General features: G+C 56.7%; 1 protein-coding gene across 1 annotated transcript; it reads right to left on the reverse strand.

Moving 5' to 3' along the window:
• Positions 1–1,255: 1,255 nt before the first annotated feature.
• TMEM119 (transmembrane protein 119) lies at positions 1,256–7,713 on the reverse strand. Its single transcript, XM_006045033.3, has 2 exons — positions 7,605–7,713; positions 1,256–3,372 (listed from the first exon to the last, which is right to left on the reverse strand). Exon 2 carries the CDS (start codon positions 3,358–3,360, stop codon positions 2,497–2,499), a length of 864 nt encoding a protein of 287 aa, XP_006045095.2. The 5' UTR covers positions 3,361–3,372; positions 7,605–7,713; the 3' UTR covers positions 1,256–2,496.
• Positions 7,714–18,652: the final 10,939 nt, after the last annotated feature.

Here is an 18,652-nt window from a genome sequence, read left to right on the forward strand (position 1 = left end):
GTCAGGGAACTAAGATTCCACATGCCGCACTGCATGGCCAAAAAGAAAATTAGAGTTAGTAAAGCAAGGGAGGGGGTGGAAGGGTGTCTTTGGCAGAGGGAATAGTAGCTGTAAAAGCTTAGCAGTGAGAGAGAGGTCAATTCCTGCACTGTGGCTCAGACCCTCTCCTTAGTCTCCTCCCCAGTCCCTGGGGAAACAGGCTGTGGCTAAAACCACACACCCCACGTCCTCTGGAGGGCCCAGTGGACACTAACGGGGAGCCACTGGCCAGGCAACTGCTGATCGGAGACCCAGCCCTGCCTGCTCCCCAGGGATCTCCAATGTCTGCTGCTGTCTTACCTGGGTTTTGCCTGACTTGGGGAAGCTTCATGCACTTCCTAGCCACACCCCTGCACCTAGGACCCCGCAGGAGCTCAGGAACAAGCAGAGGGCTCGTCACACCCAGAGAGGTGGAGTGACTTGGTCCGAGCCACACAGCATCCTGGTATTCAGTATTTGTATTTCAATTCTCCCTACGTCCTTGGGCGGTCGCCTGTCTGGGCTGAGAGGGAGAGCCCTTCCCCACTGAGCCAGACAGTGGCCATTGTGTGTTTTGAAACCCAAACCCTGGCCCTCTCCGGATGGAAGCGGGGTCGGAGGAGGAGAGGGGCTGCAGGGGGTGGGGGTGGGGATAGCCTCCCGCCCCCATCACCCCAGGGATCCAGCACGTGCTCCCAGCCCAGCCATGTCTGGATTCCAGCTGGCAGCTGGAGTAGCAGTGGCCACAGGAATCACCATCAAAGGCAAGGAGGAGCCTGGTGGGCGAGGAGACAAAAGGCAGGGACGGCCTTCCACCCCAGGCACCACAGGCCAAGGGTGCGGCCAGTATGGTGCTGCCCCTGAGACCCAGACCGGCCCTCAGCCATTCTGCAGGGAGGGGGGAACTAAAACTTTGGCCCCAAGCCCCTCCACGGCCCCTGTCTCCTGGGGGAAACAGAGAGGTGGGTGGTTCTCCTGCAAACACCGTAAGCAGCAGAGGCGCGAATGGATGCTGCCTCGGTGGCCATGAGCCCAGGGCTTCTGGGGCAGACTCTGGCCCCTGTTCCCCTGGGGCATCCATCCCTCCCTCCATTTCCCACACCCATCCAGCCCCCGAGGCCAGGTTGATGTGTCCCACCCCTCCAAAAGTTGCCCCATCCCTACAGAAAAGCCCAGAGGAAATGCCCCCCAACTTCCCAGCAGACTCCTTCTCCCCACCCCCAGAAAACCAGCATGCTCAGGCCTGAATAAAGGTTTATTGTGCTGGTTTATTATATTCCAGCACCTGGACAGCTGTGCAGAGGTGGTGGAGCCTGGACGGAGGAATAGAAACAAGAACCCCCTCACAGGGCCTCCCCAAATCCTGGATGAAGCTCAGGCTCCCTTGTTGAAGACTAAAGAATGCTGTGGGCACAGGCTGCCAGGTGTGTGTGTGTGTGTGTGTGTGTGTGTGTGTGTGAAGGGTGGGGGGCCATGGACCCCTGCTTCCAGCCTGGGTGTCGGAAGCCCTCCCCCATACCTTCAGACCCCTCCTAGAATGGGGTCCCCTCACACACAGCACCTCCCAGCCGGCTTCTAGGTCGCTTGGAGTCCCTGGCAAGAAAGGTGAACTTCACTTGCCCCATCCCCACAGCAGTAAGTAGCAGGATGAGAGGCTGAGACCCCAAACCCCACCACCCTCACCCTGGAACTGGGGAGGGGGCACCCTGTGGAACATTTAGAGCAGTAACTTCCAGAGTGTTCTCTGCAGGATTTTACTCTGTAGCTGTAAAACAAAAACAAAAGTATTCCACGGTCAAAAGCAGTTTGGGAAAGGCTAAGCGAAACCGGATTCCATGGGTGCCTTTACTGCAGGACTTGTCAGAGCCTTGGAGGACTTCCGTTGGGCGGGTGAGGGGAGAGGCGGTGCGCAGAGCAGAGAAGCAATGTTTCCTCGACTCGTTCATTGGCCCTCAAAGTCCTTCTTCCAGGGAAGCCAGTTTGGGAAATGCCCGTGCTGTGCGCAGGGGCCCCTCACAGAAACCTCCTGATGGATCTTCTGTGGTACCTCCAGGCCCCTGTGCGTCTCCCCATTCATTCAACCTCTTCCAAAATGTCTATTCTGTTCCTCTTTTCTGCCTTGATGGAAAGCAGCGGAGTCGGCGCTGTCACAAGGGACCTGAGACTTCTGTTTCCCAGCGGATGCGTCTGTGACTGGGACACCCCCCTCCCAGTCCCAGCCCCTAGAGGAGCTGTGCCTTTCGGATGAGCCCCTTGGGGCTGCGGGGACAGATGTTCTGGAAGTCTGTGAGATTCCTGAGGTGGGACAGAGACCAGCATCTCCGCCCACTGTAGTAGGGTCAGACACGCTGGGATCTGCAGCGGGGAGTGGCCGGGGAAGCAGGGAGGTCAGAGCGCGGTAGGGACCAAGGGCCTTTCTATGCCCAAGGTGACCGCTAGGGGTCCAACAGTCAGGGCCCGCAGTTCGAGAGGGGGCAGTTAGATGCTGGGGGGGACACTGCCGCAAGCACAGGGGTTTTCGGGGGGACCAGCTGGGCCCCCGGCTTCCTGGGCGAGTAAGGGAGCCACCTCTGGCTCTCCTTGACCTTCAGCGGCTGCCGCGGCGCCTACAGCTGCATCCGCCTCCACTGAGCAGGGCTCCTCCGGCAGAGGAGGCACCTCGGGTTTATCCGCCAGAAGCGCACGTCCCTGGGCTTCCAGGTCCACCTCCCGGGGGCCTTTCTCCTCTTCCTCTGATCTGCCCTCTGGTGCCCTGGCTACGTCTCCACTGCTTGGGGCGGCCCTGGAGGGAGACTTGAGGTTCTGGGTGGCGGCGAGGATGTGAGCCTGGAGCTGCTGGGAGGAATCCAGGGTCTCCTCAGGCCGGCCGTCGGGAGCCCGGTCGGGGACCTCGCTGAAGGCCCGGGGGCCCCCCGCGCGGTCGCTCTGGTCTACGTACTTCTTCTTGGGGAAGGACGAGGGGTAGTAGGCAGAGGCCTTGTGCTTCTGGCGGGTGATGAGAGCCGCACAGACGATGAACATCAGCAGGAAGACCAAGGAGCCCACCACGGCGATGAGCATCACGTACTGGCGGAAGAAATCCACGATGCCGTCCAGGAAGTTGGTGGGGGGCTTAGGGCCCGCCAGGGGCGTGGGCTCGGGCCCCACCGACGTGGGGCTGAGGGCCGGGGTCTGCGGCGGCGGGAGGCTCGGGGAGGAGGCCGACGAGCCCTCGGCCTCCCCGCTGCCCCCCGTGTCCTCAAGGAAGCCGGCCTGCAGGGACACGGAGTAGGATGCCGTGGGCAGGACCCGCAGCAGCAGCAGCAGAGACACGGCGAGGCTGGGCGCCACTGCGGAAACCATGTTGCCGGGGACCTGTGGGGAAGGGAGGCAGGAGAGACATCAGGGTGGGACCCCGGGGCCTCAGGGGACCCCGAGGAGGTGCAGGGGACACAGAACCTCTTCTAGCCAATCGCTTCCCTTCCCTGGGCCTGAGCCTCCCCACTGTGCAATGGACCCCATCCTGGGGTTCACGTAGGTTCTCCCCTGCCCCCAACGACTCACTTCAATCTGAGCTTCTAGAGGGCACAGGCTGAATCTTAGTCATCTGGGCAACTTCAGGGTTTTGCATTATATCTGGGTCCTGGACGCCACAGTAAGCACCCAATAAATGCATCTTGATGGACTTGGCTCAATGAATAAGAAGAACTTATTCTTTCATTGCTTGCCATGTGCCAGGCCCTATTTTATTTTAGATGAAATTTCTCTTGACTCCTGGGAACCGCCTTCTGGGGGTAGTACTACATTCTCACCATTTTCCAGGTGAGGAAATTGAGGCTCAGAGGGATTCAAAGACTTGCTAAGGAAGAGCTGGAGTTTGGATGCAGGCACCGAGGGAGGGCCCAGTGAGTGACTGAGCAAGTTGACCCCCTCCTCCAGGAAGCCCTCCCCACTGCCCCTGGCCTATCTGCGGTCCTGTCACCAAAAGATTCATAAGTTTTGAAGCATCCAGATTCTGAGCTCGGCAGGGGCCTGAGTGAGCATGTGCCCCCACGGCTAACCCCCACCTCAAGGCCCCCCGGGGGAACCCTTGTGCCTAAAACAAAGCTGGAGCCGGAGTCCTGTGGCCACCACCAAATGGGATCCAGATGAACTCCGCACCTCCCTCCCCCACGGGAAGGCTGCTCCCTATTTGAACCCCCAGACCCTCCCTGGCCCAGACAGCCTGGATGACTAATAAATTCCTTATGGCCCAGCTTTATGGAGGAGCCTGGCTTCTAAAGCATTAACTCTCCCAGCTGGTGTGAGTTGGCCTGGCCTCTCAGACAAACCCAGGGACCCCCCCAGGCCGCCCCCTGAGAGCCGCTGCCTGGCCCAGCAGAGGGCCCAGTACCCTGATGCCGGATGAGGCTGTATGTGCTAGGATGGGAAAGCCTCACACGCCCCTGACTGTGGTGCCCCCTCTCGGGGATGCAGATGGGAGAGACAGAAGCCCAGAGAAGGCAAGGGGCAGGCCTCAGGCCACACAGCGAGTTCCTGGGCTGAAGGAGTCAGGTGCCCGACATCTTGCAGCAGGTCCCCATGAAAGCCCAGGTCTCAGGCCTCGCTCTGCAAAGCAGGTGACGGTACCAACTCGTGGTGACTTGGGGATACAGGAAGTGATGTAGGAATGACATGGGGCCATTGACTGGCTTGTTCCAAGTGACCTGGTGCCTCCCAATATGACACGAATATAGACAAACTGGCTCAGACAGCAAAAAACAAAAGAAATTCCCAGGACATCAGACAAGGCAACACTCACCCAGAGGCTCTTTTAAAAAAAATTGCGGGGGACTCTCCATGGCATGTGGGATCCTATTTCCCTGATCAAGGATCAAACCCGCATTGGAAGCAAGAGTCTTAACCACTGGACCATCAGGGAAGTCAAGAGATTCATTTTAAATGAGTAGGTCACCGTGTACATTTACCACAGTTTGCTCATATGAGCCCCTTTTGTGGGTGCAATTCCAAAGAAGCCCAGAACACTAGTATTGTCTCCATTTTTCAAATGAGGAATTGGAGGTCCAGAGACAGACAGTGACCTGCCCAAGGACACACAGATGCTAAGTGTTAGAGCTGGGATTTGAACCTTCCTTTTCTGTGATTCTGAGAATCCACACATACAGTCACTCACACACATACACACTCACACTCAGATGTGCCCCCGGCTGACCCAGGAATGGGCTCACACTCCCTGGTTGACATCACTTGTCAGCTGGGACCAGGATTTGAGCAGGTCCATGAGCTTCAGGAGCCTTCCCCTGGTACTTGTTAGCCTAGGTTCCTACAGACAGTCTTGATCTTTGGCGGTTTTGCCCCTCCCTCAGCAGTCACCTCCCTGCCTGCTGCTTCAAGTCAAGCCCTGGAATGACCTCTCATGGTGGCAGCTGAAACTTCTCACTGTAGACTGCCGGCCGGGTGGGGCCTGAAGACCAGGGGTCTTCCCTGCGGCGGCGGCCGTCAAGGTTCCGCCCTGAAGCTCTGCAGTCACTGGACTGAGGAGGCCAGTTAGGCCGGTATTAGAATCCTGGTTCCATCTGGGTCTGGCTCTGCTGCCTGGCTCCTCTGGGCCTCACTTTCCCCATCTGTAAACTGGGGGCGGGGCAAGGAGGTGAGCACAGGGCTTGCCTCTCAGAGCTGTTAGGATCAGATGAGACCACAAGTTCAGAAAGTGCCTGGTACGGAGCTGCTGCTCCCCGGTGGCAAGGGCGGGGGAGGGGGGGGCGGGGGGGGCGTGGGGGTGGGAGGAGATGGAATTCAGAAGCAGCCGAATTTCTACCCCAGCGGAGATCCAAGACCAGCGGGCACTCTCCCACCCCCACCCCTCTCCGTGGACAAATGATGATTATCCTCACCTGACGTGTAAATGTGCTCACTCTTTCCCCCCATCCTCCAGGAAAGACCAAATTTGTATTAATACCTCGTTGAGTGAAATCTCCCCAAGCTGTAGCCAACGAGGAATCCAGGACCAGACACACACACACACACACACACACACACACGCACACACACATACACATGCACAGCAATGAGTCAGACAGAGTGAAGTGTTCCTTTCCCCAAGAGCCTTGGGGGCTGGGGCAGAGGATACCGAAAGAGGCCACGCAAACTACTTCTGGCTCTTAAAGACTGAAATCTTGACTCTCCGAGTCCATTCATATGCCCCCACGACTCCTCTCCCCGGGGCTCCCTGGGAAATGTGCAGGCTGAGTGCGGGGAGCCGGTGGGGCTTCACAGGACATGACTGTGTGACCCTGCTGGACGAGCCCCCTGACCTCTCTGGGCCTCAGTTTCCAGTCTGTAGAATGGGCACGCTGACCTGGGCTGCCCATCAGCTGCCCCCAGCTCCTCCCTGCTCCTCATTTTTTTTTCCAGGACGCAGAAATTCACGGGCCATGAGGAGGTGGGGTCAGGCCAACCCCTCTCATTTCATCCAGGAGGAAACCCAGGCCTGACACTGGGAAAGGCCTGCCCAGGGTCACACAGTCGGTCAGGACGGAGCCTGACTGGAGAGGCGGCTCTGAACACCCGGATGGAGGTCATTTCCCAGCTGTGTGTCCTGAGGTCAGGCATGGCACCTCTCTGAGCCTCAGTTTCCATATCTGTACGATGGGGATAAGGTCACCTTCCTGGACTATTGTTAGGACAAGAAATAGCGGTGGCTGGCACAGCGGAGATGTCAATTAGTAGTACCACGTGATTATCCAGGACTCCAAGCTGGGAGCAGGGCCCCTCTCCAGAGCCCATCTCACTCACAGTTCATTGTTTTCAAATGTGATGCCCCCACTTGAGGTCAGGAATAGGCAGATACTTCAAATCCATCCCTTATGCCAAGGTACCCTGCCAAGACCTGAGGCTGAGGGGCCGGGGCTGCCCTGCCCCCATTCAGGGACTGATGGCCAGAGGGGGAGGGGAGCCCACAGAAACCTGGCTTCAATTAGTGGCCTTGGGGGGAGGGGTTCTGGCTGAAGCTCTGAAGCCCCTGCTCCAGGGCAGCCAAGGACAGGGCCCTGGGCCCCTTGGAGGGGAGGCCTGGGGAAGGACAGGAGTCTTTCCCTGAAGTCTTGAAACCCACACACGTACACACAATACACAGACACAAAACAGGCACAAAAGACACAGATGCACAGTGTCTCGACACCCCGGATGGCTACACGGACCCCCAGCCCAGACACACAGAGAACACACACAGACACACGCAACACATGTACCCCCTGACCCGCTGGGGATCCCCACAGGTGGGACCACCCTCGTACACACCACCCTCCTGAGGACCCCAGGAATACCCACCCCGGCACCCACTTTCCAGCACACCCCCTACAGCAAGGCCCCAACTGCACACACATGCCCCTCTCTGGCCAACACAGCACCACGCTCAGGACGCATCATCCCAGGGCACACACAGCTGGCCACCCGTCCTGTTAACACAGGTCATACACGTACTCAACATCCGACACACACTCAAGGCTCGCACATACTTAGAGAAGCCCTCTAAAGCACTCATGCCGGCCCCCTAAACTCCAAGACACCCCGGGCTCCCCGAGAGAGGCGGGGGCCCCAGGACTCACCAGTTCCTCTGCACACGGGGTGTCCCGCCAGGTGGAGCAGAGCGAGTCAGAGTCCGTGGCGGTGCCCAGTGGCCGCGGCTCTGGGCTGCCGCCCGCCCTCCCCCGCCCTCCCAGCCTCCTCCTTCCCTCCCTCCCTCCCTCACTCCCTCCCTCCGTCCAGCTTGATTTCATTAAGTGGGTTTGGGGTGGGGACAAGGGGAGGGGCGGGGCCGAGCCCGGCCACACGCAGTCCCCCTCCCCGCTCACACTCGCGGACACCCCCTCCTCCATGGGTGCCCCCTCCACAGCCCGGGACACCAGATGCAGCATTTCCTCCCTGACCACGGGTCCCCAGGGCAGACTGAGGCCGACAGACACACACAGCAGGGCCGTCCTGCCGAGCACCCCTGGGCCAGCAAGCAGGGATCCTGCCTCCCAGCCCAAGGGGACGAGGTCAGGGAGGCTCCGAGGCCCCTGGAAGTGAGGAGGAAAATTCCCTGTGCTTGGTTCCAGCTGTGACTCAGGTTTTCCGAAGCTCAGGGCACAGAGTGGGAGCTGGGCTGTGCTTAAAGGATTCGTGGAGGGTCAGGCCTGAGGCAGGGAGGGAATTCAGACACCCGAAGTCAGAGCCTTTTCTTCCGCAGGCCTCCGTTTCCCCATTTACAGGGATGGGTGGGAAGCTCTGTGGGTTCCCCCTAACATCCTCAGATCCATGGCCTCGCGATACCCCAAAATGAAGCATCCAGAACACGGGTTTTCATGGCCCCATTTCACAGACTGAGAAAATGAGGCAAGGTGCATTCAAGAGGCTCCTCCAGGAAACTGAGATAAGTCAGTTGTGGGCACTGGAACTAGGCCCTTTGGCTGATCTGAGGAATCCAGTGAGTCAGCAGTCCTTGCACTCATCTATTCCTGCACTCATTCATTCATTCGTCCATCAAATGCTTAATGAACACCTATGTGCACCAGACCCGGTGCTAAGCAGGTTTCAGACGTGAATCAGACCAGCCTTCAAGAAGCTCACAGACTTCCAAGCAGAAGCATACATACATTAATTGCTTTTTTTTAAGAAACAGAAATGGGTCCATGGCAGGAGAGAAACCAAGAGCTCAGGGAACCCCAGAACAGAGAGAGGTCCACTGAAAGAAGCAGGGGAGTTGTCCTAGAGGTTGTGACTGTGAATGAGCAGAGACCCAGGAAGGTCATTCCCGGAGGAAAGACCAGCGTGGATGAAGGCAGGTGGCTGAGAATGCCGCACTCGGACAGGGGGCTGTGATGAAACTGTGCTGGAGCACGAAGTGGATGAAAGGGAGGAGCGAATGAGGAGGGCGAGGGAAGAGCAGAGCTAAAGGCTCAGAACAGCATTCATCAGGGGCAACAGGGAGCCAGGGAAGGTCTGGAGCATGGGGAGTACAAGAATCAACAGATCATGCCCACCTTTTAGGAACCAGGGCCCTAGATTGTAGCTACTCCCTTTGATGGTCCCAGCAGCCCCAACTCGCCTCCCCAAAGAGGAGCCAGCTGTTTAGAAAATAAAACCAGGGAAATTACCAGGCCAGTGACCCCATTAGACAGCTATCAGACCATCTCTCTCTCTCTCTCTCTCTCACACACACACACACATACACACACACACACCCCTTAAGCCAAATATCCCGACCCACAATCTGAGGAGAGAATGACAAAAACGTCAGTCACCAATGGGAGAGAAAAAGACCCCTGAGTTCCAGCCCCGGCTCACTCATCAGCTGTGAGTGCCTGGGCAAATCTCTGTCCCTCTCTGGGCTGCAGCTAAGTGTGGGGTTGTTCTCGATGCCCACTGCAAGCCTGCCAGCTCTGAAGTTCCAACGCTGTGACATTCTAAATTGTATTCAGTCTACAAATATTTCTTGAGCATCGAGTTTACACCCAGCCACTGTCAGGCCCTGGAAGACAGTAATGAGCAGACACAGGCTCAGAGAGAGGAGACTTGCAATAAGCAAGTAAACAAAGCAATGAATATCTAACTGCAAAGTGTGCTAAGAGTTGGAATGGGGCATTTCCAAGGCTGTGAGAAGCCAATCTGGGGGGCATTAGTCTGGCCCTGGGGCTCATGGGAGCCTCCATGAGGAGGTGGAAGTAGAGCTACTGGTGGAGGTATTTAGGAAGGCAAGAATGCAAGAGGATAGCATGTGCAAAGGCCCTGGGGTAGACAGGAAGCCAGCACCTTCAGAGCAGTTCCTGATCATCATCAAGCAAAAGTCCATGAACTAGGCCTGCGGGGGGACCAGGAACTCTACTTGTTTTGTGAGTGGCCGTAACTCCAGCATCTAGGGCGGTCCCTGGAACACAGTAGGTGCTTAATAAATGCTTGTGACCATGTCAGTGACCACTCTGCTCTCCACTCTCACGTTCCTAGGATCTAGCCACTCCTCATCCATCCTGAAGGACTCACAGTCCACATTCTCCAGCTCCAGGACCCATGGTAGGGCCTGGCCCGGGTGATCCCACGGCCCACAGCGCCACGCATGGCTCCAAGGGTCGGGGGCGGGCAGGCCTGTGGCTTGGAGGGGGCCAGGCCGCTCACTCACAACCCACAATTTCAGAAACAGAGCAACGGGTCCTCTGCCCAGCCTGGAAGCAATTCAGAGCCCCCACCCTGTGCCTAGCCTGCAATTAGCAGCTGTGACCACCCCCACCCTCGCCCTGCTGAACAACCAGGACTGAGGAGGCAGGGAGGAGGAGGAGGAGGGAAAGCCTCACCCAGGCTTGAGTCTCTGCCAGAGTGCTCCCCGGTTGAGCCTGGGCAAGCTGCTTGGCCCACCGCAGCCCCCAGCTCCAGCCTCTCGCGGGCTCAGAGCCGCTTCTAATTACACAGCCCCCGAAGCCACCGGGGCCTGCCTTCTGGGCAAAAATATCGCAAGATTTTCATGTGTCTGGAGAGACCTGGGCTGCGGCCCCATCACAGCACGGGCCTGGCCTGTGGGTGGACACCCGTGGAGTGGCCCCTAGTCGGGGGCTCCAAGGAGGTAGAGTGGCCAGGGCCCGGGTGTGCTGTGAAACCTCCCCATGCCTCAGCTCCCCCATCTGTAAACTAGAGACGTTCACTCATTCCACAGCTCTTTACCGAGTGTCTCTGTGAGCCAGGAGCTTCCCAGGGCCTGGAGAGAACTGTGAATGAGACAGATGCTGAAGCGACTTGCCTCCGGCTGTTCCCTCTGCCTGAAGCACTGCCCTCCATGCGCCCCCCCGGCCTTGCATCTCTGTTATCACCACCTCCAGGAAGCCCTCCCTGAACCCCAGCCTCTGGGGAGGGAGATGAGCAGCTCCTTCTATGTTCCTGCACCCCTGGTGCCCTGTAAGGACTTGTTTCTATGTGTCTCTAGACTGTCAGCTTCTCGGGTCCAGAATAAGGGCTTCTTCTGTCGCCATATCCCTGGCACCAGTGCCTGGAACACAGTAGGTGCTCAGTAAATGCCCTTCACCAGCTGAATGACTCTCGTCCAACCTGCCCGTGTTCCAGACGGGGAAACTGAGGCCCAGAGAGGGGATTCACTGACATAATATTGCTCTGCCTCAAGGAGCCCCTCTCAGGGGAACTGGTTGAGAAGCAAGTCAACTGGCAGTTCAAGAAGACACCCTAACACTGCAAAATGCTATCAAGGAGATAAAAAGGCCGAGGAGACAGGAAGTAGCTTGGAAAGGGGCGGGGGCAGGTGTCCGGTCATCTATTCTAGTGATTGTGGTCAGGGCTGGCTTCCTGGAAGAGGTGTCAGCACTGACATGTGCAGATAAGAGGAACCAGGCACTCCAGGAGCAGGAGGAACAGCTTCCATGGCCAAGAAAGCCAACAGCAAGTTCAAAGGCTCTGCGGTGGAAAAGGGCTTGGCACCAAGCGTCTTATAGGGAAACCAGAGCAGGTGCTGAATCGGTTCTCGCCCAGGAGTCATTCAAGCTCAGAAACCGAGAGACCTGCCTTCTTCACTCCCAGCTCTGCCCCTCCCACATGCACTGCTGTGTGAGCCAAGCCTCAGTTTCCCTTCCCACACCAGGAGGAGTCAGCGGAGTTTCCTCTGAACTCTTTTTGCTGTGTGATTCTAAATGAATTTCCCACTCCAGCAAACAACCCACCACCGCAGTAGGGAGAAAAATACCGTAGCCACTTTGAAAAACAGTCTGGTAGGTTTTATCAAGTTAAAGATATGCTTCTCAATGACCCAGCAAGCTCTTCTCTGGGTATTTCCCCAAGAGAAATGACAACACACGTCCACATGCAGACAAGAAAGTCGGTTTATCCATAACAGCCGAAAAAATACCAAACCTGGCAACTACCCAGATATCCACCAACAGGACGATGGATGCATAGGCTGTGGTCCGTGAAGTGACACTCCCCCGCAGTGGGAGGATGAGATGGCAGGCAGACAGTTTGGACGAATCTCATAGACACAAGGAGCAAAAGAAAGGGACTCCACAGAACACAGACTGGGTGATTCCATTTACAAGTTCTAGAACAAAGGCTAAACCAGGCTATGGAGACAGAAGTCAGAAGAGCGGTTACCCAGAACTTCCCTGGTGGTCCAGTGGCTCAGGCTTCACACTCACAATGCCGGGGGCCAGAGTTCGATCCCTGGTCAGGGAACTAGATCCCACATGCTGAAACTAAGACCTGGTGAAGCTGAATAAATAAAGATACATTTTAAAAAAAGAAGAAGAAGAAGGCAGTTACCCTTGGAGGCGGTATTGACTGGAAAGAGACACAAAGAAACTTCTGGGGCTGGAGCTGGACAATGTCTGGGTGGTGGTTATGTGGGCATGTGTGTATGGGAAAATCAAGCCTCACACTTCAGATGGTTATGCTTTACGTAGGTTATGACTCAAAGTTGTCTTTAAAAATTAAGAGCCCTGCCTCCCTTTCATTATTATTATTTTTCTTTTTTGGTGGGGTGGGGGCACCAGAGCCGGTAGGATCTCTGGCTTCCTGTGTCCCTGGCGACCTGGCCAGCTGCGCACAGCCTTGTAAACATTTACATTCCCCAAGCCCGGTGCAAGCAGCAGCTCCGTGCAGCCCACGTGGGAGCCCAAGTGTCAGAGGGTAGGGGTGTAGATGTGCAGACCTGGCCTGGCTCTCCCGCTGTGCCAGCTGCCCACGGGGTGCCCTCGGTGAGGTGTCCTCCGGCAGGCCGTTCTGCAGGAGCCCCCCACTGCCCTGCCCCACCCTCCACCAGGAAGGGGAATTGAGATGGTGCTCCTGAACCGCCTTGGCAGCTCTGTTGGAAATCGAGGGGCGGGGTGGGGGGAGAGGGGTGCTGCCCGTCTTTGAGCAGAGGGGCAGAGTGGGGAAGGCTCGGAGCTGACTTCGGGGCCCTGAAGTCACCCAAACAGTACATCATCCTGTGTGTCTCCTGCTCTGCGACCCCTCCCTTTACACTAAGACCGTCTGTCCCATCTTCCCTCTCTCTCCCTTCTTTCCTCTTCTCCTTCCTTCCTTCTTCCTCCTTCCTTCTCCTTCTTCCTCCTTCCTTCTCCTTGCTTTCCTCTTCCCTATCCTTCCCTTGCATTTCTTCCTTCTTGTTCTCTCTCTCTCAGTCCTTATTGAGTGTGTGTCGGACACTTCCCACTGCTGGGGCTACAGCAGAGAGCAATACAGACGAAAAGTCTCTGTCCTCAGGGAGCTTGCCTTCTGGTGGGAGCAGAAGGCCATTCAAAAGATAACTCTGGGACTTCTTCTCTGGTGGTCCAGTGGTTGAGAATCCACCTTGCAACGCAGGGGACGCAGGTCCGATCCCTGATGGGGAACTATGATCCGACATGCCCTCAAGAGTCTCCGCGCCTCAGGGAAAGATTGCAACGAAGAACCCGAGTGCCGCAACTAAGAACAGCCAAATAAATACATGAAAAGATAACGCTGGGACTTCTCTGGTGGTCCAGTGGTTAAGACACTTGCACTTCCATTTCGGGGGCGGCGGGGCAGAGGTTCCATTCCTGGTCAGGAAACTAAGATCCCACATGCTGCCCAGCACAGCCAAAAAAGAAGATAGCTTAGTAATTAAGTAATTACATACAGAATGATAGATGGTGATAAGGGGTACTGAGGAAGACAAAGCAGGGAAACGGTGATATTCAAGCAAAGACCTGAAGGACGTGGTGGAGTGAGTCAGGGAGATGATCAGAGGAAGAGTGGTCCAGGCAGAGGCAAGAACACGTTTAAAGGTCCTGAGGTAGCAGGTGCTGGGCGTTTTTTTGTTTGTTTGTTTTTTTTCAATTTATCTTCAGTCAGTGAGAGGCTTGCAAGAGCTATCAGAGAGAATCTTTTCTTTTTTTTTTTGGCTGCACTGGGTCTGGGTTGAGGCACCCAGGATCTTCAATCTTCCTTGCAGCATGCAGGAGTTTTCATTGCAGCATTTAGCTGGGGGATCTAGCTCCCTGACCAGGGATGGAACCCGGGCCCCCTGCACTGAGAGTGCAGAGTCTCAGAGGCTGGACCACTAGGGAAGTCCCTGCCTGGTGTTTTCAAGGCCTGGAAAAGAAAAGTGTCCAGTGAAGCTGGAGCCGAGGGAGTGAGGGGGAGGGTGGGAGGAAGTGAGGTCAGAGGGCACTGGCGCCAGATCTTGCCAGGTCTCTGCGGGCATCTGCAGGGGGCTTTGGCTCTTACTATGAGTGAAGGCCAAGCACGGTCCCCCCACATGCGTGAAGCCCTCTCCTCCCTGCATCAAGCCCCTTTCCTCTTTACGCACGATGCCACACACACGCACACACACGCACGTGCACACACACATGCAGGCATGCACAGACTTACCTTTTCTCTCGAGGACCCTCAGAAAGGGCTCTGGGTCCCACCTCTGGGGATGGGGAAGGGGCTCCATGTAAGGCCCCCGTGAAGCCCACGCAGAGCCCCACAGCCCCTCCCCCAGCCACCGGCTTCTGACTCAGCTGGGACCCAACACTTGGCTCCGGGGTCTCCTAATGAGCCTCCTCTCCTGGCAGCTGCTGTGAGCCACCTTCTGCACCCGAGCCCAGGGACAGCCTCACGGAGAGGGTCTTCCACAACCCCCAGATCCATCCACCAGGAGGGAAAGGGCCCCGTGGGGGTGACAGCAAGGAGGGAAACTCATCCAGGCTGGGCTGAGACCACCTACCCTTCAGGGCCTCTGGGTTCTGCTGCTTCAGAGCCGAGCGACCTTGGGCTAAGTTCCTCCACCACTCTGGCCCTTAGTCCCCTCATCTGTAAAATGGGAGCAATAGTAGCATTTCCCTGGGTTATCGTGCGAATGTAACGAGCCCTGGTTATCTGTTACGGTTGTTGTTTAGTCGCTAAGTCACATCCAACTCCTTTGTGGCTCCATGGACTGTAGCCCACCAGGCTCGTCCGTCCATGGGATTTTCCAGGCAAGAATGCTGGAGCAGGTTGCCATTTCCTTCTCCAGGACGTCTTCCCAACTGTAGGATCGAGCCTGGATCTCCTGCATTGGCAGGTGGAAGGAATCTTTACCACTGAGCCACCAGGGAAGCCCGTATAAGCTTGGTGCGTATGTGTGTGCTAAGTCACTTCGGTTGTGTCCAACTCTGTGCGACCCTATGGACTGTAGCCCACCGGGCTCCTCGGCCCATGGGATTCTCCGGGCAAGAATATTGAAGTGGGTTGCCCTACCCTTCTCCAGGGGATCTTCCCAACTCAGGGATCGAACCTGTGTCTCTCAAATTTCCTGCATTGGCAGGAGGGTTACCAGTAGCGCCACCTGGCACTAAATACACACGCTAATTATAACAACAGCAACGCAAGTGGCACCTCGGACTGAGCCTCTTTCTCACAGTATCTGGACAGCAGCAAAAACAGAGGCTTGGCATACAGCAGGCGCTCCACAAGGCTCCTGAATGGAAAAAGGCAGAGCGGTCACCCACCCCAGCCCCCACTCGCTGGCAGGTCAGCTGGCAAGGGGGCCCCCATCCTTAGAGGGGTGAGCCCAGAGGCCCAGGCTGGCTCCCGCTCCTGCCAGGGCCCCCGAGTGCGTGCTCCGATCCATCTCCCCTGGGTAGAGTCCGACCTCCCCGGGGCACATGCAGGCGCTGGCCAGGGGGGAAGGGCCCCAACAGCTGGAAACATCTGGTTTGAATTGTCGGTTGGAAGCACCGACCAGGCAGCCATGGAATTTGTGAGCTAATTTTAGGCCAAAAGACGGCGTGCTTAGCAGGGCGGGGGCTTGCTCCCCAAACCACAGGGGGGCTGGACTTCCAGGCATGGGGGGATGTGGAGGCCCCATGGTGCCCCTCAGAGGGTCTACGCCTGCTCCCATAGCCAGGGACTGCCTAACGTGGGACCTAGTTGGTCACCTGAAGTGTGCCAGCCATGTCACAGCTGTATGAATAGCAAGGGCTTTTCTCCCCACTTCACAGGTATGGAAGCTGAGGCTCCCAGAGGTTAGCCTTGCCCGACATCCAGAAATAAGCAGCAGAGCAGGGATTGAAACCCAGGCCTGACCCTAAGCCTTAAAGCTAAGGCTCTTTTGATTTCTGCCTCTGGTGCTTAGATGTTTGCTAGTCCCACAGCTGTCTCTGCATCTTCACCCTCTTGCCAAACTCCCTTGCCCATTTGTCAATGCGGTCCATGTCTTCTAAACCCCTGCGGACTGCCAGGCACTGTGCAGACATACAGAGAGTGAATGTGAGGGACAGAGGCCCCGCTCTTGCACAGCAAAACTCCGTACATCCACACGGTCATCTGGCTTCCCAGGTGGCACTAACGGTAAAGACCCCCGCCTGCCAATGCCGGAGACGTGAGAGATGCAATTCAGTCCCTGGGTCAGGAAGATCCCCTGGAGAAGGGCATGGCTACCCACTCCAGTATTCTTGCCTGAAGAATCCCATGGACAGAGCACCCTGGTGGGCTGCAGTCCACGGGGTCACAAAGAGTCGAACACGACAGCATGAGCTCCACCACCACCACCCTGAAGGGGAGCACGGGGTTGTCCTAAACAAAAGTGGGGCAGGGCCGCAGAGAAGGCCCCTCTGAAGAGGCGACATTCACGCTGAGACACAAAGGATGAGAAGATGCTGGTTCCACAGACCTCTGGCAAGAGGGCACTAGGCAGAGGGGCAGCAGGTGCAAAGGACCTGGGGCAGGAGAGTGCAAGGAGAAAGAACCAGCAGGCTCTTGGGGCCGGAGCCAAGTGACAGGGAGAGATGACAGCCTTCCTGCCCTCATCCAGCCAACATGTCTGCCAGTGGGTGAGATGGGGGTCCAAACAGGCAGGGGTTGGCTTCCAGAAGCTTCAGCTGCTGGCGGGATTAAGGCACCGTACCGTCCTACAGATTCATTTATAGCCAGTGATTTGCTGAGGGGGCCACTGAAGCTCTGGGGGAAATCCCCTGAAGGCCGGACGGGTCTGGAGGCCAGACACAAGGGAGAACGATCAGTCTCCCGGAAGGACTGCCCCAAGGGAGGGGGCAGCCCGGAAGCAGTGCTGGGACCGGAGGGGACCATGCTTCGCCCCTGGCAGGGTTCACGTGCCCGGGCAAGGGACTGCATCTTCACCCCTTTGGTGCTCCTGTCTCCTGCCCTGGGCCCATTCCTTTAGGCTCCTTTCCTCGGAAAAGCAGCTCCAAGGCTGCCACCCTGCCAGGTTCAGCAGCAGCATCCTTATTGTGCCAGGCTTAGGCATGGGCACTGGCCCTGTGGGACCCCAGGGGGCAAAAGCCTGAGCAATTATGGCTACAGGCTTCCAGCCACCAAGAGGAGACTCAGCAATCAAGCTCATGACCACACAGTTCGGGTTTCCAAACACTTTTGAGAAGGGGAACTCCAAGGGGCCCTCACTGCCAAGTGGGGAGAGCAGAATTTCTCCACCTCAGGACCGCTGACATTTGGACCAGACCCTTCTTGGCCTCGGGGGACTGGCCTGTGCACTGTGGGATGTTTGTCGGAGTCCCTGACCACCTCCCAAGTCATGACAACCAGCTTATCTCCAGACATTGCCAGATGTCCCCTGGAGGGGGGGCAAAGTTGCCCCCGGGTTAGGACCACCAGCTCAGAGCCTTCCTGTGTGGGCATTCATAGCTAAAGAGTGGATGGTTTTACTCACCAGCTGGGGAGACCTGGGACCCCCAGACTTCCTAAACACTTATGATTTTGTTCTGCCCCATTGAAAAATATTAGGAAAACACAGGAAAGTCAAAAGAACCAAATAAAATTCACTTATAATCCCATGCCTGGTGGCTAATCTCTCTTAACGATTTGGTGTACATCCCTCCAGTCATTTTTCTCTATCTGATAATCCTAAAAACTATGGTTTATGGAGGACGTATCTTGTGTTTAGGCATCAGGTAAGACTTGGTTGAGTGGCAGGCAGGGGTGGGGTATGGAGGAGGGTTTGGGGAGCCTTTGTCCAGATTGACAGCCAGATGAAGCACCCGCAGGGCTGGCAGCAACCCCCCTCCAAAGGGACAAGAGTAAATTTAGCATGCCACCCCCTGTCCCCCATTTCCTGTCTACCCTCCTTCCTTCCCTACTGCCAGAGCTGAAGTCAGTGGAGTCTGGTTTCTCAGCAGTGCAACTTGCTGAAGTCAGTGGCTCAGCTTTCTGAACCTCAGTTTCTCTAGCAGAGAAGTGGGATAATAATTGTCCTCATCTCACGGGTTGTTGTGAGACCTGAATGCGATCAGGCAGATAAAGCATTTGCCGTGGGGCTGGGCATAGACTGAGTGCCCAGGAAACGCCCACACCTTGTTGCAGCCCCCTCTCTCAGTCTTGCATCCCAGGTCTGCTTGTGTGCCTGCTCTCTGCAAGCTGGGTTCAACTTCGTCATCCTGGGGCTTCCCTAGTGGCTCAGACAGTAAAGAATCTGCCTGAATGAAGGAGACCCAGGTTTGATCCCTGGGTCAGGAAGATCCCCTGGGGAAGGGATTGGCTACCCACTCCAGTATTCTTGCCTGGAGAATCCCAGGGACAGAGGAGAGCCTGGCAGGCTGCAGTCCATGGGGTTGCAAAGAACTGGACATGACTGAGCAACTAACAAGTCCCAGCGCCTTCTCTCAGCAACTGGGAGCCACAAAGGGTGACTGAGGGGACTTCCAGACCCCAGGACAGGTCAGCAGGA

This window comes from Bubalus bubalis, chromosome 17 (genome assembly GCF_019923935.1).
Source record: "Bubalus bubalis isolate 160015118507 breed Murrah chromosome 17, NDDB_SH_1, whole genome shotgun sequence".
Lineage (NCBI taxonomy): Eukaryota > Metazoa > Chordata > Mammalia > Artiodactyla > Bovidae > Bubalus > Bubalus bubalis.

Excerpts from the sequence above, each read along its gene's own strand:
- TMEM119 (XM_006045033.3), bottom strand. The coding sequence starts at position 3,360 with ATGGTTTCCGCAGTGGCGCCCAGCCTCGCCGTGTCTCTGCTGCTGCTG.